The following is a 15,876-nucleotide window of genomic DNA, read 5'->3' as shown; positions in this document are numbered from 1 at the left end:
AGTGGGCGTGACCCGGACTTTGCCGTACCCGTTCCGACCCCATTCTAGGGACTCCTCCGTTGCGGTACCCAAAACGAGACCAGACGCCTGAAAGGGTACCCTGGAATTCTAGCTACACCCCCCCTCCGTTGATTGGTCGACAGAATCGTCACTTCCGGGTGACGCGGGGATAAAAACAAACAAACAGTAGCCTCGAGGTATTATTCTTTACAATTAACATGTCGCGTAAAAAGCTTGCTTGGGCGAACAAGGAGGTGGAGACGTTCGTCTGCATTCTTGCGGAGGAAGACGTTGTTTACGATGTTTACGTAGCTGCCGCGGCGATTGACATCCGGCCTACCACCAAGGGTACTGTCGGCAGTGGAAACGCGACCTCGGAACTGAGCTGGGCTATACTGCCCCCTCCCTACCGCCCCTTTGCGATCCGATCCGTTCCGCACCCTGCAGTGGAAACGCGGCATAAGATAGCACCATCTATCATTTGCGCCGGATCACGTCTCTGCTTTTCGTGGCAAAGTGTAGTGGCCCAAGTTTGCTGCGGGGGAAAATCAGCTCTGACCCGGATGCAAACTTTTAATGATGCATGCGTCTGTGGGTAGGCCTACTGGGTGCAAGATAGGGCCCAATGTGCCAAATGTTTTAATGTAAATCGTCCTCTACTCGAGTCGAATGTGATTCATCAGGCCATACCCAACGTTGATTGATTGTCCAACCATATACAATGTATGTTTGGATCTATGATATATATCCATGATGCCTACTTTTCCTACTTATGCATTGTTTAAATGCTTCATAATAATCACTGACCGTCTCTTCCAACACATTCATTTCACAAAACCTGAAAACAATGTGAGTGTATATACTAATCAGCATATGCTTACAATTTGAAAGAATATATAGGCTACTATTAGCCTTATATCTAAAAAATAGACTAATATAATGTACCGTCATAAATATAACACATCTGTGAGATCAGACAGGGGCCGGTCTGATTACCATATTCACATCCCATCATGACAAAACCTGCGCTGATAAAGAGACTGTAGAAACTTCCATTTTAAATACATGTAAATAATGCATTACAGCGTGCAGAACAAATTTTCAGTTTAGCAGAACAGTAGAAATCCACTCTTGAATTCAAACGGAGAGAATAATTTCACCAGCTTGAGTGCTATGATATGACAGCTGCTGACAAAGTTTGTGTTTAACTTTTTTCAGATAATCTTTGTTTCCTTTTAGTCTAAGAGCTAGAATGTTCTCTTCTTCAACGAAAATGAGTGGATAGTGCCAGAGCCATTACACAGAGGGGTTATCAAACAAACAATAAAGACATTTATTGAAAGCAAAACATCATGCAGCAAATTGCACACAGAAGACTGAGCCAATATGCTGAGTGAAAAAAATATTTCCTGGGCTTTTCCTTCTTCCTGCCAAGCAAGGCTGTGGTATCACTCATTAAGCCCCCCATCTTCATAATGCTGTGGTATCACCCATTTAGCACCCCTTCCTCCCCATGCTGTGGTATCACCCATTTAGCACCCCTTCCTCCCCATGCTGTGGTATCACCCATTTAGCCCCCCTATGCTCCTAAGGCTGTGGTACCACCCATTTTGCACCCCCATTCTTCCCAAACTGCGGTATCGGCCATTTAGCACCCCCATCCTCCTAATGCTGAAGTATCACCCATTTAGTACCCCTTCCCTCTCATTGCTGTGGTATTATCCATTTATTCATTTTTTTAAGACACAACATATCTACTATTGAAGATGTAGTACACTGAATGTCTTTCTATGGATGACTGGAATCATCAAGGATTGGAGATTCACCCCTGAGTGAGAGTGATTAATCAAACAGCAGGAATGATTGCCTAGTGGTCGGCCAACAGTACAGGCTCTGAGTGAGCAGGGCGTCTCACCTTCTTAGGCTTCATGTACCTTTTGACCAATCATGCGGCTTGAGGCGGGAATCTGTAAGCATCTGATTGGCGAACATAAACTCTGCCAGCGCTGGTTGTTTCAAATCAGTGCATTGTGGACAGTTTAGAAATATTATTAAAATCAGATTCTGAAAGTTTGAAAGACGATGACCAGTTTATTATTGCTATTTTTACATTCACAACAATTGTTTTTGATGTGTGTGTGTGTGTGTGTGTGTGTGTGTGTGTGTGTGTGTGTGTGTGTGTGTGTGTGTGTGTGTGTGTGTGTGTCTGTGTGTGTGTGTGTGTGTGTGTGTGTGTGTGTGTCTGTGTGTCTGTGTGTGTGAGTTAGAGTCTGTGTGTGGTTGTGTGTGTGAGTTAGAGGGTTTGTGTTTGAGGGTGTGTGTGTGTGTGTGTGTGTGTGAGTAAGAGGGTGTGTGTGGGAAGGCGAGCACAAGAGGATCCCCAGAGGAGAAACATGTAGGAGGTGGGATGGAGGGGGGATGGAGAGATGGAGGGATGATGGAGGGATGAGAAGAGAGACAGGTCGCAAGAGACCACCGCTAATCACAGGGACTCATCTGCCTCCCTCACCCGGGCTCCTCAAGGGAGAGGGAAAGAGAGAGATATACAATTCTATCAATCGTTTCTTTGTGCCTGTGTCTATGGGTGTGTGTGACACACTTGAAATCAATCATGTGGATGATAAATGTAATGGATGTGGAAAGTCGTGTGTGTGCGTGGGAGGTGTGGTTTTGTGATACAGCTCGTGAACTTGGACCTTTCCTGTTGTGCAGCCATCTGACACCTTATCACTGACAAATGTCACACACACACAGACACACAGACACACAGACACACACACACACACACACACACACACACACACACACACACACACACACACACACACACACACACACACACACACACACAAACACACACACACACATACAGTATACAAGCACAAACACCCACGCAGAGACACAGTCAAGTTTTATACAGACAAAAACATACATTGCAATCAAACACACAAATACACAACCACAGTAGAACGCATCCCAAAACACAAATACAGATTAAAACATGCACTAAACCTACCAACACACACACACTCATACTGTCAAAACTAAATGTAGCATTCAATGTAAAGAAGCCAGCTGGTTGGGTAGCTGTGTGTGAGTGTGTGTGTGTGTGTGTGTGTGTGTGTGTGTGTGTGTGTGTGTGTGTGTGTGTGTGTGTGTGTGTGTGTGCGTGTGTGTGTGTGTGTGTGTGTGTGTGTGTGTGTGTGTGTGTGTCTGTGTGTGTGTGTGTGTGTGTGTGTGTGTGTGTGTGTGTGTGTGTGTGTGTGGCTTGGTATGTTTGGGGCTGTGATAACTGGAGTTATGGATACTATGAAACGTGAATATTTGTGGATGTGTGTGCCTGGGTGTCTTTGTGTGTGTGCGTGTGGGTTAGTGTGTGTGTATGGGATATGCATTAGGTAATAGAAGTGTGTGTTGTCCTGTATAGTCACACAATAACCATCAATGTTTTGCATTTCCTTCCTGGTAATCCTTATTTAATTAAAGTTTTTAAGCTTCTTTACTGGCAGATTGGTAGCATTTTCTTACAGCTAGCTGCAAAACCTTCTCCCCTGTACATACAGCTAACTAGGCTAACTATAGCTAGCCTGTACTAACTGCTACCATACTCTCTGGCACGCAACTTGCCCAGACCATCATAACGAGGAAACATGATGATGAGCCAGGGTGGGGATGTGGAGGCTATCGGCAGCGAAATGAGTCGGTTGGTTGGGGGCCGGTGTCCGCTGTACTCCCCAGGGACCGGCGCAAACAATCGCTGCCTGTAAGGGTTCCTTATAAAAGCTCTCAGCGATGACTGTGGATTTCCTATGCACAGTCCGTCTCTTTCTCGGGAGTCGCTAAAGAATCGCGAGTATAAGGAAACGGAAATTGGTTGACCTATAGGGCTATACATTTATCCTAGCTGACCTGTGTACTTTGTATCTTTTGTGTGTGTGTTTGTGCATGCACATGTGTGTGTGTCTGTGTGTGTGTCTTCTGAATACCGAAATAATGACAATGCATTGTAATCAAAATATAGGGCCCTATTTTAACGATCTGAAACGCAACTGGGAAGCGCCAAACGCAAGTAGCTTTGTGGGTGGTTCTATGGCGATGTTGCTATTTTACCGGCGGATAAATGACTCTTGCGCCCGACGCAAATCTACAAAGGGTTGGTCTGAAGTGGCCTAATTATCCGTAGGTGTGGTTGGGGCGTAACGTGTAATAAACTAATGAGAGTGCCATGTCTCATCCCCTTTAAGAGCCATGAGCGCATTTGAATCAGACGAGTTGATATTTTAACAGCGCGGTTGCAGTCTCCGATGAGACAGATGCATGACCACATGAAGTTTAAACTTCAAATGGCTCAGTTTATGGCCAAATAATATGCCCCAATTCATATATGGAATAGCGTTTTCTTCAGAAATAAAAAAACTTCAGAGTCGTCAAATAATTTTTGGCAAAGACAACTTAACACACATAGGCTATGATATGCGGTAACTGTGGTTATATTTAATGATATACACGATGCATTAACAAACGTAGTTTCTTACCAGTATTGTATGGATTATCGTTATCGACTTGTGTTCCTAAGATGCATGTGTCCCCCCGTTAATATACATTGCCATGGAATGTATTATGCGTTACGTGTTTAGTTTGCATGTGTTTAAACAGATGGACGCATACACGCGCGCCCGCATTCATACATTCTTCTACACATACACACACGCGCGTCCGCATTCATTCATTCTTTTTAACACTCACTCGCGGTAAAACAATGTTTTCTCACGATCAAATCAAACTCATCAATCCTAAAAGTTATGGGCTTGTACACGATGTCTGTGTTAAGAAAATATGTGTTTGCTGTACGGTGTTTGCAGATGCATTGATTTAAAGGGGACTTATTATACCACCAGGTGTGAGTGTGATTCGTCTTACAAGCCGTTTCGAAAATCGGCCTAATATGACATCACTAGTGGGTGTGTCCACCTAGATCTGTGCTGGATAGATGAGCAATGTTTACTTCAGTCCACTGGGTAGGCTGGTAGATAGATCTATCCAGCACAGATCTAGGTGGACACACCCACTAGTGATGTCATATTAGGCAGATTTTCGAAACGGCTTGTAAGGCTAATCACACTCACACCTGGTGGTATAATAAGTCCCCTTTAAAAGTACAACTTATTACCGCTGTATCAGCTGTTCTTTCCCAAATAATTTCCCAAGAATGTGTGGCTAGGTAGATGAGAGAAGCAAAGTGTATGCACGAGGTGCACAAGCAACATTATGCATGCACCCTTAAAATAGCATCTGAACAACGCGCCACTGCCTTTAAACCAGGTAGCCTATTTCCTGGTTTGTGGCGGAATCGATTTCTGAATCTGCAAAATAGCACCAGGGAACGTTTGCGGCAAGATCATTCCCTAATTTACCGACGCGTGGCGGTGAAAAGAACGCTCTGCGCCAGTTGCAAACTAGCAACTATACATGCGTCTGTGTAGAAAGTCAATTGCGCTGGATGCAAGATAGGGCCCATAGCGTCTCTGACATGCCGCAGGTGGTAGCGGTAGAAAAATGTCTCACAGGGGAGTTATGAGGGTTTATCTTTCGTCAAATAATTGGCTATTTTATGAATGCGACTTTAATGTAACTGCATTCATGCGCAATTACAGTAGTAACAATGTGCAATGCTGTGTCTTCTCCCCCATTCTTTTCGCCTTTGCCTTGACGTCAGAGCTCATTGTTAAGGATGTAAAATAGTGAGACACAAGCCAGCTGCAAGCATTGTAATGGCTAGTTATTAACCCATATATGTCTGTTGTTGTGATTTTTTACTACAGGCGGTGGAGACAAATCTGGCGTCCAAAGATAGTCACTGGGTGTTTGTCAATGAGGTAAGCCCTCTTTTCAGTCTTCTGTATCAACATGTGTCCATTAGGTCTACCCACTCCCGCCATTCTGGATTGTCTTCAATTTCCTGGGCTGATTCATAGTGAACATGGCCCTGGGCAGTGCAACACACACACACACACACACACGCACACGCACACACACACACACACACACACACACACACACACACACACACACACACACACACAAAAACACACACACACACACACACACACACACACACACCCACACACACACACACACACACACACACACACACACACACAATAATGGCTTAATCTCCGTCTCCCGCTCGCTCGCTCTCTCTCTCTCTCATATATATATATTTAGTATATGCTACACGTGAACCTTCTAAGATGGCGCAATTTGATTGGTTCGCCATCTTGGGATATTGGGCAATATCCCATGATTGAGATCTCAAACTCTGGATATTGGGCATTATCCTGTGATATAATGGGGACCGCACGTGACGGTCGTCTCATCATGCTAATAAAAACAAATAAGCTGCTAATAAAAAACAAATAAATCCCAACAAAATGTGTTATCTTGTTTATTTTTGGGGTGTTCACGTGTAGTATATACTAAAACAATTGTTCACCTTAGGCTCCGTGAATTGTGGGGAATAGCCCCCTTGACATTCGGTCTCGGGGGCTATTTCCAACTATTCACCTCGCCTTCGGCAAATAATCGTTAAATATATATAGATATATGAGACACAAACACACACACACACACACACACACAGAAACAGCCACAGTCTATGCATACATCCAGCTAAAGTATCCCCTTGAGGCGTTGGGCCCCTGAGCACGGCCACATCTTTGCTTCTATCTCACTTCATAAAGTGCAAACCACAGCCCTGATGTTGTACCAGCAAACGGGTTCCCAGTGAGTGCGGGGGCAGCACATTTCTGGACGTAGAACCAGTCCAGCCTCGTTTCATGTCACTTTGACACAATCGCATTGAAACCCCATTCCGACCAAATCCATGTAGTTGGCACTCTGAGAACAGGTTCAACCCTCCATGTTCGGTGCAACAGCAGATGAAATCACCTGGTGTAGATTCCCTCTCTCTCTAGCTGAGATGAAAAGCCAATTGCTGCCGGAGTTCCCTACTTTTGAGAGAGCGGGAACCTGAGCACAAAGTCTGCCAGAGGTTTTTGGGCCCAGTTCACAGTACTTCTCACTCACACGATGGTGCCCTTCCAGACCGTCTGAGAGTCGGCAGATAAATGATTTACAGGCGCCCGCCGCGTGCGGTTGACCTTTGTGTCCGGGACAGCCGCACATTTACTCCCTGCCGTGTGTATTGCTGACATAATGAAGACGTAGCGGAAGCCTGATCCTCATCTCGGCGCGCTGACATTCAGCTTCCTACAAGGAAGAGGCGGAAGAATGTCAGTTCACCGAGTCGCTTCCCATTTCTCTGAGTGTGTTTATTTTCTACGGATTTACACCTCAGCTTCACCCCAACAGTGTGTATAGTTAAGTGGTCTTTGTTGAGCGTGTCGTCACCTCCCGCTGCATTGGTTTCAATAGCCAGGGATATGAGCATGTAATTATCTCCCCTGATGAAGCCTGGCACGTGAAAAGCACCTTTCAGGGACCTTTCCTTATTTACCAAAGCCCTCTAACTGCTTACTCACTATGTCAAGTAGGTTTCCCAATTTGTCATTTTGTAGGAAAGCTTTGAGCTTTATTAAAAGGTAGTTTGTCTTCCTTTATCTGATATGACTCAATATTTGGCAAAAACCTGAACTGGTCTCAATCAATCTGTTAGGTTAAGCTTTAAGGCAAAAAAGCTTGCTACTTCTTTGATTTAGCTTGAAGATTTATGAAACATTCATGCCATATTGAATAGGGCTGAGCACAGCTGCCAACCAAGAACCAATTAGTATATTTATCTTTAATGGTTTCTCCTTTGGTTTACCATCTTCATAAAAGTGTGTGGATGACTGTTGCACTGTTCAAATACAGTATATAACACATTACAATAAAATATTTTTTATTGCTTACTCTCATGCTGTGATGGTTGAGCATTGAGGACATTACAAAGGTTGTGGCCAAAACCCCTGACCAATAATAACATGTTCCATCATATTTGATTATGGGGATACTTTCCTTGACTTATTGGGTGTATAAACCTACAGTTATCTCTGCCATCTGGACTCACACTGCAAAGACCAAACAATAGTGATGGATTTCATGATTTTTTTCCTTGATTCAGTTGGCGTCGGTCAGTTCGCCAAGAAGAATCGTTCAGAATCGTTTGTTCGTTCAGTCGCGTTTCCGGTAGCGGTGAATTGAATCATAGAATACACCGTTCTCAGCTGAGTCAGTCAGACTCAGCTCCTCCCTCGTTCTCACATTCAAACGATCTTGGAAGTTGGTCATCAATCAACACAACATTACAACTTTAACCAAACGCAGCGGGATTGGGGGGGGGGGGGGGGGGTGTAGTTGATTATTGGATGTTTAACATATCAGCAAGATGAGACGAACGAGAGAGAAGAATCAGTTCGGTTCGTTCTTGTTAAATATTTGTTATTTCGAACTGATTCGGTCGCAAACGACCCATCACTACCAAACAACCGTTTAGAATCGAATGAGGTGACTCCCAGAATCATTCTTCGCCTCTTTGCCCTTCTCCAAGGGCTAATCTCTTTTGCTTTTGCAGCATTTCTCTTTGTCATCACAGAAAAAACCCTAGCGTTTTGACAGCAGGAGAGATCAAAAAGGTGTCACCAGATGACCGTAATGCTCCAATACCTAGAGTGTGCTGATGGTGCTGCACTGTACAGCGTGGTGACGTCGCCAAGGGGAAACGGACGCCTCCAGACAACGGGGACTAAATGCTTGTCGACCGCGAGTAGTGTTGCCTTGCTCAGAGATATATCCTATAAATGGTAGTGGGACAGCTGCGATGGCTCTTCACAGCTTTATTCTATCAATCTTTGAACTTTTCCTATCCAACGCTGCACCTTATCTGATCCATACGAGTCCATTTCATCATTATTTCATCGTACTGGAGCCCATCACAGCAGGGGATCACACACACACACACACACACACACACACACACACACACACACACACACACACACACACACACACACACACACACACACACACACACACACACACACACAAAACCAACCTCTCTCTCTCTCTATCTATCTTTCTCTCTCTCGCTCTCTCTCTCTCGCTCTCTCTCTCTCTCTCAACGTTTTTACAGTGCCAAATATGCCCGTTTTATGCCCACCTTTTGCCCGGCATGGTCTGCACGTTTACACTGACCGAGGTAATACACCGGCTTGATTTCCACCCTAATTTACAATCTCGGACCACACATTGGCGGTTTCATTTTGATGTAAATGCGATTAGACGGCTCTGGGGTTCCAGGGGTGGGACTTCGGTAGAAATGATGCTGCATTGACTAGACAGAGACAACGCAGCGATATCAACATGAGTAGTTCTAACTGGAGAGACGGTGAAATCTGGGAGATGCTGACACTCATGGGAGACAAGGGAATGCAATCGCATTTAACACAGACAGGGAAAGATGTTGCGAAATATGAGAAAGTACCAGAGGAACTTTCCTAAGGAGGCTTTTGTCGGGATCAAAACAATGGTCTGCAAAATAACATGTTCGCGTTTTTGCACTTGTAAATAGTTAATCGCGTTTGTAGCCTACAGTCAGATGTATACTCATTCTTGCAAGTTTCTTGAATCATGAAAAAATAAAAACATTCAAAGTATGCACATTTTTCTAAAGAGCTCTACTCTCCGTGCGTAGCCCCGCCTTCTCCAGTGAACCAAGAAAGCTGGCACCTTGAAGAAGGGGGATTTTACCTCCTCGGTTTCACACAGGCAAGACAGTGAAATTGAAGGGCATGCTAAGCCGCGACCGATCCGGCTTGGCAGTGTAAAAATGCCTTCTATCTCTCCTTGGCCTGGCTATGCCCATATGAGCCTTGTCCAGTTTTCCCACCAATGTGCTTGACTGGCCCATCCTTCAGAGAAGATGGGGCTGTAAGCTGCCTGTAGGCTGCCTGTAGGCTTGGGGAACACAAAGAACCACCATGGCCATTTATTCTTCACACTTTAAAAGATGCATTCAAAGAGCAGAGTTGGGGAGATGCGGGGAGAGATCCGGAGAGGGGAACAATCCAGGTTCACAACGGAGGAGGGAGACAGGGAGGGGGCGATAAAGAAAAAGAGAGAAATTAGATAGAGAGATAGAGGAAGAAGCAAGCCATTTTGAGAGGGAGTGATGGAGGGAGAAAAGAGAGATGGAAAGAGCAAGGGAAGAAAAGCAGCATGGGGAGTAACTCACCTCAGCTCAGAGAGAGAGAGAGAGAGAGAGAGAGAGAGAGAGAGAGAGAGAGAGAGAGAGAGAGAGAGAGAGAGAGAGAGAGAGAGACAGACACACACACACACACACACAATGCAAATGGCCACCATAGTGTCAATTAAGAACACTGAACCTCTACAGAGGAGAATAAATCCTGAGCAGAGGTGAGGAGGTACAACAAGGACAAGAGATGAGTTGAGACGTAGTGACAGGCAATGTCGAAACAGGAGGAGAGGAGCATTTTTATAAAAGATATATGAATGTGTATAAAAGATACATGAACATGCACACCCATGAACAGATTGTCAGGTCGGGTTTATTGATGTAGCTCTTTGTCATAGTTATTTGGTCTAGGGAGTTTCACAGGACCACATCTTAGATTCAATATTTTAGGGACCCCCCAACCAAAACCTAGTCTTAATTGTGCTCGGTGGCGAGAAGTTGAGGGGGGAAGAGGAGCAGTTGGTGCAGGAGTAAAGGAGATATTCGATAGAGGGAAGTAGACTGTAGAGAAAATCCACAAGGGCAATATGTATGAAAGTAGTACAACTTAAATACCCAAAGTTTAGTTCACTCTGTAAAATCTATTCTACATGTTATTTACGTACATTGTTGTAAACCACTGCATTCCTGGCTGTGAAGAAAACTCCAAGAGCCATATCATCACAGAAATGTATCCGTCCAGTGTTCTGCTGCTAGAATGTATGATAAGTTAACATCAAAGCTTTGAGCATAATATCCCATAAACCACTTGAGATAACCTAGCTTATGAAATACACCAGTACATCATGGTTTCTACTACCTTTTTTTATTTCTTTAAGCCAATTTTTGGATTCTTATGAATTCTCCAATTCCTGTGTGGGTTTGTCGCCGTTGTGCGGTTGATCTAAATGCTTTTTGACTCGTCTGACATATTCCAGTTCCACTCACTTCACTTTAACATTGCTTCCTTCTGAACGCATCTTCTGCAGCCATTCTATGTTCGGTTGATAAGTGCGAGGAAATTATCTGAACTCTGATTGGTCTTGTCTACATCTCAGGATATGGTGTTTTGCTGATGTCCTCAGCTCAAAGGTCTGATGGATCGCTTCTATTGGAGAATTGGTTTTTCAACCGGGAATGTTTCTCAAGAAATTATGTATTACAGTATTTATGCTAAAAAACATTGGGGAATTTGCAAATGTACATTGCTTAAAATATCAATGCTTTTTGTTGCTGTTGTTGGGCTTAAAGTCATAGGCCAAACTCAGGAAAATCGTCCTTTTGACTCTTTACAAAAAATGTATCGCTAAGCAAAGAGAGCAACATGCCTAGATGTTGTACAGTCTACCCATTTGTTATTAGGTGAGTGCTGTACTATTCCAAAGCTTTCGTATCTAATTATGTTATTCATGTCTACTCCTTAAGGCACGGCTGGGGTAAACCGGCCATCAGGGTATAATTTGCTACTAGGAAATAATAGTTACGTTTTCCAGGAACCGAGCAACAAGCGATGGATTCCTATCCATCACTTTCAAACATTCTCCACAGCAGCTTGTAGGGAATCGCAATTTAAATTGTCGACATGTTTCATTCATATTTGTATGTCCGATTATTTTTTTAAATATAGGATTACTGTAAATCCATGCTGGTGTAAACATTACTTGACATTCTCCCATAATGTTTCACATAATTTGTGCGCTTTGCTGCATCAATTGCTTGGTTTAGCTCTTATCCAATCCTAAAAAACATTTTGATCACTAGATTATAAAAAATGCGAGGTTTGAAAATGGGTGTTTGCTAAATAGCCTCATAGCGCTACTACAACAGATTGATACCAGCAACATAGCGGTGGATTATGGCCTTCTCCCTGGTCCATGTACTGTACGCTATTGGCTGATACATTCAACGCTGGTCACATACTAGCTCTATTTCAGCTCTGTTCTTCATTGATATGCACAAATTATTATGGCTATTACCTCTCATCCCCCATTATTCCTTTTTCCTTATTGGACAAAATATATACATATAAGTATTTGACTGTCACTAATCACTAATGCATGCCGGGCATTACTGTAAATTTTTCAACATTTTGTTCACCCCATTTTCAAGGAGATCAGCGACACAGAGATCCTGGAGCTAACCCACAGTGCACTTGGGCGCATGACGGTGGCCAGGCAGATCTTCCCAGTGGTGAAGGACAGCCCCCTGCGCTGCATCCGCCACAACAACCACCGCATCTCCTCCCTGCTGTGCGACCCGCAGGAGGGCTACCTGAAGAACCTCGAGGTACACCTCCGCCTGCACCACCTCACCCCACCTGCTACTGCAGAAGGAGGTAGTCATGCACCACCTGACCCCATCTGGGGCTGCAGGAGGAGGTCTCCATCTACCTGCACCACCTGACCCCACAAGCTGCTACAGGACCCCGATACATGCTGAACGAGCAATTGTGACTGCGTAACACCATAAGTCGCAAGTGTATTCATCGGTGTGTGTGTGTGTATACGTGTGTGTGTGTGTGTGTGTGTGCGTGTGTCTTTGTGTATTTGAGTGTTTGTATGTGTGTGTGTGCGCGTGTGTCTGTTTGTGGTTGTGTGTGTGTCTGTGTGCTCCTGTGCCAAACCAATGGTAGGTTAAACTAAGGAGAGTTTGAATAATGAAAGCTTGGTGCGGCTGGGTTTGAGGACAAGATGAACTAAAGATTTTGGCGGCGCGACATCCACATGGGAGGGTCTGTGTTTTGGGCCTGGGGAGACGATTGGAGGATGCTAGGTAATCAGGGATCAACATTAGTGATTCAATAATCAGTTCCTACTCCTTTAACACAAGCTCCTATATTCAACAGTTCCATGTTCTATTTTCCTCATGTGCAAAGTTCATTTCTTCAACAAATAACAGGGAATCAAAGACGAACAAATTTGGTTGGCCGCTCACTCCTCATCCCTAACTCTGCTTTGAGAGGACCCTGGAGACTGGGGAGAGACTGTCACTCTTTATGTAGGTTTGGCTTGATTAGTGAGTCAACTAGAATGTCTCCTCTATGACCTCCCCTCCGCTTCACTCAGGTGCTGAAGTCTCTCCCTAGACCATGGGCAGGGCATTAGCGACCTGGCAATCTCTACTGTATAAGCACTGATTCTAAAAATCCTCCACCATATCCAACCAGCGACTGATGAACCACACATTTGATCTGGTTACAATTCTAGTTACATTTCTATTTACTTACATCCTCGTTATATCTTTAGTGAAATGACATGCTAATAACAATTAACAGTTCTATTTCCAGTTCAATTTCCATTTAGTTCCAGCACTATTGTCGGTGACATAACTAGTGACATTTTCAGTAAAAGGTCCAGTAGGTTACCTTACTACTTGCAGTTACATCCCACATTGATGTGTTCCTGCTGACCAAATGCTCAGAGCGAGGGCTCTAACGGGAGGACCTGTAGGGCTGTGATGGCCGCGTGCTGGGGTTTGATCACATCCCATTTGGTTCCATTGACATCTTGGCCTCCAGGTGATCGATACCCTCTGCCCTCCAAACCTTTCCTCTCGCTGCTCCAATACTTTTGAATCAACTGATGCAACCTTCCTCCCTGCTCTCTTTAATTCTCTCTCTCTCTCTCTCTCTCTCTCTCTCTCTCTCTCTCTCTCTCTCTCTCTCTCTCTCTCTCTCTCTCTCTCTCTCTCTCTCTCTCTCTCTGCCATTAGGTTAAAACTAAGTTAAAGGGGTAGTTCGGAATTTTGGACATAGGGCCTGATTCCCAAGTGAGCATTGGTATTCTATATCACTGGAGACAGTTTTCAACACATTTCATTCAGTCCTTCTAGTTGCAGAGTTCGCTCGTGCTAGGCTAGCGCACGGCAACGGGCAATGCTAGCCTGCTATTAAAAACAGTCTTACCCACTCCACAGTACACCCGAGGTAAATCAATTATAACGCCAGACTATAGATTTAAATGTCTGTGTTGATAGAATAATGTTAGAAATAAAACTAACCTTGCATCGCATGAATCATCGAGGGACTACTTTCTCAGCAGAAGCGGAATTTTACTATGCGCTGGTTAGGTTTGTAACCGAATCACGACAGAAGAACGTAAACAGAGAAGCGTGGGACAGAAGCGCAATTGAACGACTAGGCAACATGATGGTTCAGTGTGCTTTTAGAAATAAACGGTACAGATGGGCACCACAAAGTTTCCACCAATTTCCAGTGCGAGATCCAGAAAGGACTCAACTGTGGCTTGTTGCTGCTGGCTTGGACATCAAAACACCGGCTCGTACATGTACGGTTCGTTGGATACAACAAATTCCTCATTATCGTCTTCAAAAGCAGATGCATCGCTAACTCCTCCAAACGTGGGCATATCTTGTTAATTGAATACGCTTATAGAATTCCTTCGTTCACTGTACTCTGCGTTTGCAGCAATGACAGCGGCAGGTAACCTAGGTATCAGTCCGCCGCTGCCGTAGCCTACGTACAGGAATATAAACACTGCTGCTGAGACCCCGCAATTCCCTCAAAATGCAATGCAATGCAAGGTTGGTTTTATTTCTAACATTATTCTATAAACAGACATTTAGATTTATAGTCTGTCGTTATAATTGATTTACCTCGGGTGCACTGTGGAGTGGGTAAGACTGTTTTTAATAGCAGGCGAGCATTGTCCGTTGACGTGCGCTAGCCTAGCACGAGCGAACTCTGCAACTAGAAGGACTGTATGAAATGTGTTGAAAACTGTCTCCAGTGATATAGAATACCAATGCTCACTTGGGAATCAGGCCCTATGTCCAAAATTCCGAACTACCCCTTTAAGACTAAATAGTAAGACTATAATTTACACTAGCTATTTTTTATAAAGTAACAGAAATATATTTTTGGGGCTAAAACCACGTATTATGAGGTTCTGGCTGTGGTAATGTCTACCTGAACATTTTTTACCTCTTTCTTTCTTGCATTCACACTCGAAAAGCATTCTGGCTTCCCCTGCTCACCTTCATTTTCACCTTCTTGCTCTATGATTCATGACCTTTGAAACTTTTATCTTTTTCTTCTCCGCCTCACATCTCTCTCTCTCTCTCTCTCTCTCTCTCTCTCTCTCTCTCTCTCTCTCTCTCTCTCTCTCTCTCTCTCTCTCTCTCTCTCTCTCTCTCAATTATGCATGGGGAACAGTGTGAATCACCCCGTGATGTCAGACTCCCATACGCTGGCTGACAGTTACTGTCAGTTTAATAAAGTTTTATTGTTCAAAAGACAGGCAGACGCCAGGGAATGGAAGCTGGCAAACTGTTGAGGTCTAACTCAGGTTCCTCATGTTTGAGGACATTTCGGAAGAAGATAAACACCCAAATTGAATTGTAAGTGGTTGTTGATGCCTGTCAATGTTAAATCTCACCTACTACCTTTATAAGAAATAAATGACAAAAAGCTGTAAGTTCATTGGTACTGTGGCAGAAGAAAAACATGGTTCTCCTCTCCTTATCACTCTCACTCTCTCTTTTTAGTGTGCTTGTAAAGCAAGATTGATATCATGTGTATTATTATTTTGTTTTATTCTCCTCCCTATTTTTTGTAAATATATACTCTTTTTGAGGAGTAAATACCAAACCCCTTCCAAAATAAGTATAAATGGCCAGATAAGCGT

At 44.0% G+C, this 15,876-nt stretch overlaps 1 protein-coding gene across 2 annotated transcripts in view; it reads left to right on the top strand.

Moving 5' to 3' along the window:
- Positions 1-15,876, top strand: part of LOC132446484 (glutamate receptor ionotropic, delta-1-like) — a 594,597-nt gene that overhangs the window by 503,329 nt on the left and 75,392 nt on the right. For both annotated transcript variants that reach the window (XM_060036803.1, XM_060036802.1), the window contains exons 5-6: positions 5,823-5,876; positions 12,341-12,517. In XM_060036803.1, the coding sequence (XP_059892786.1) occupies positions 5,823-5,876; positions 12,341-12,517 (231 nt within the window). The remainder of the gene's footprint in view (positions 1-5,822; positions 5,877-12,340; positions 12,518-15,876) is intronic.

This window comes from Gadus macrocephalus, chromosome 18, assembly GCF_031168955.1.
Source record: "Gadus macrocephalus chromosome 18, ASM3116895v1".
Lineage (NCBI taxonomy): Eukaryota > Metazoa > Chordata > Actinopteri > Gadiformes > Gadidae > Gadus > Gadus macrocephalus.
Note: the sequence above shows the minus strand (reverse complement) of the source record. Positions and strands in the feature narration are given on the sequence as shown.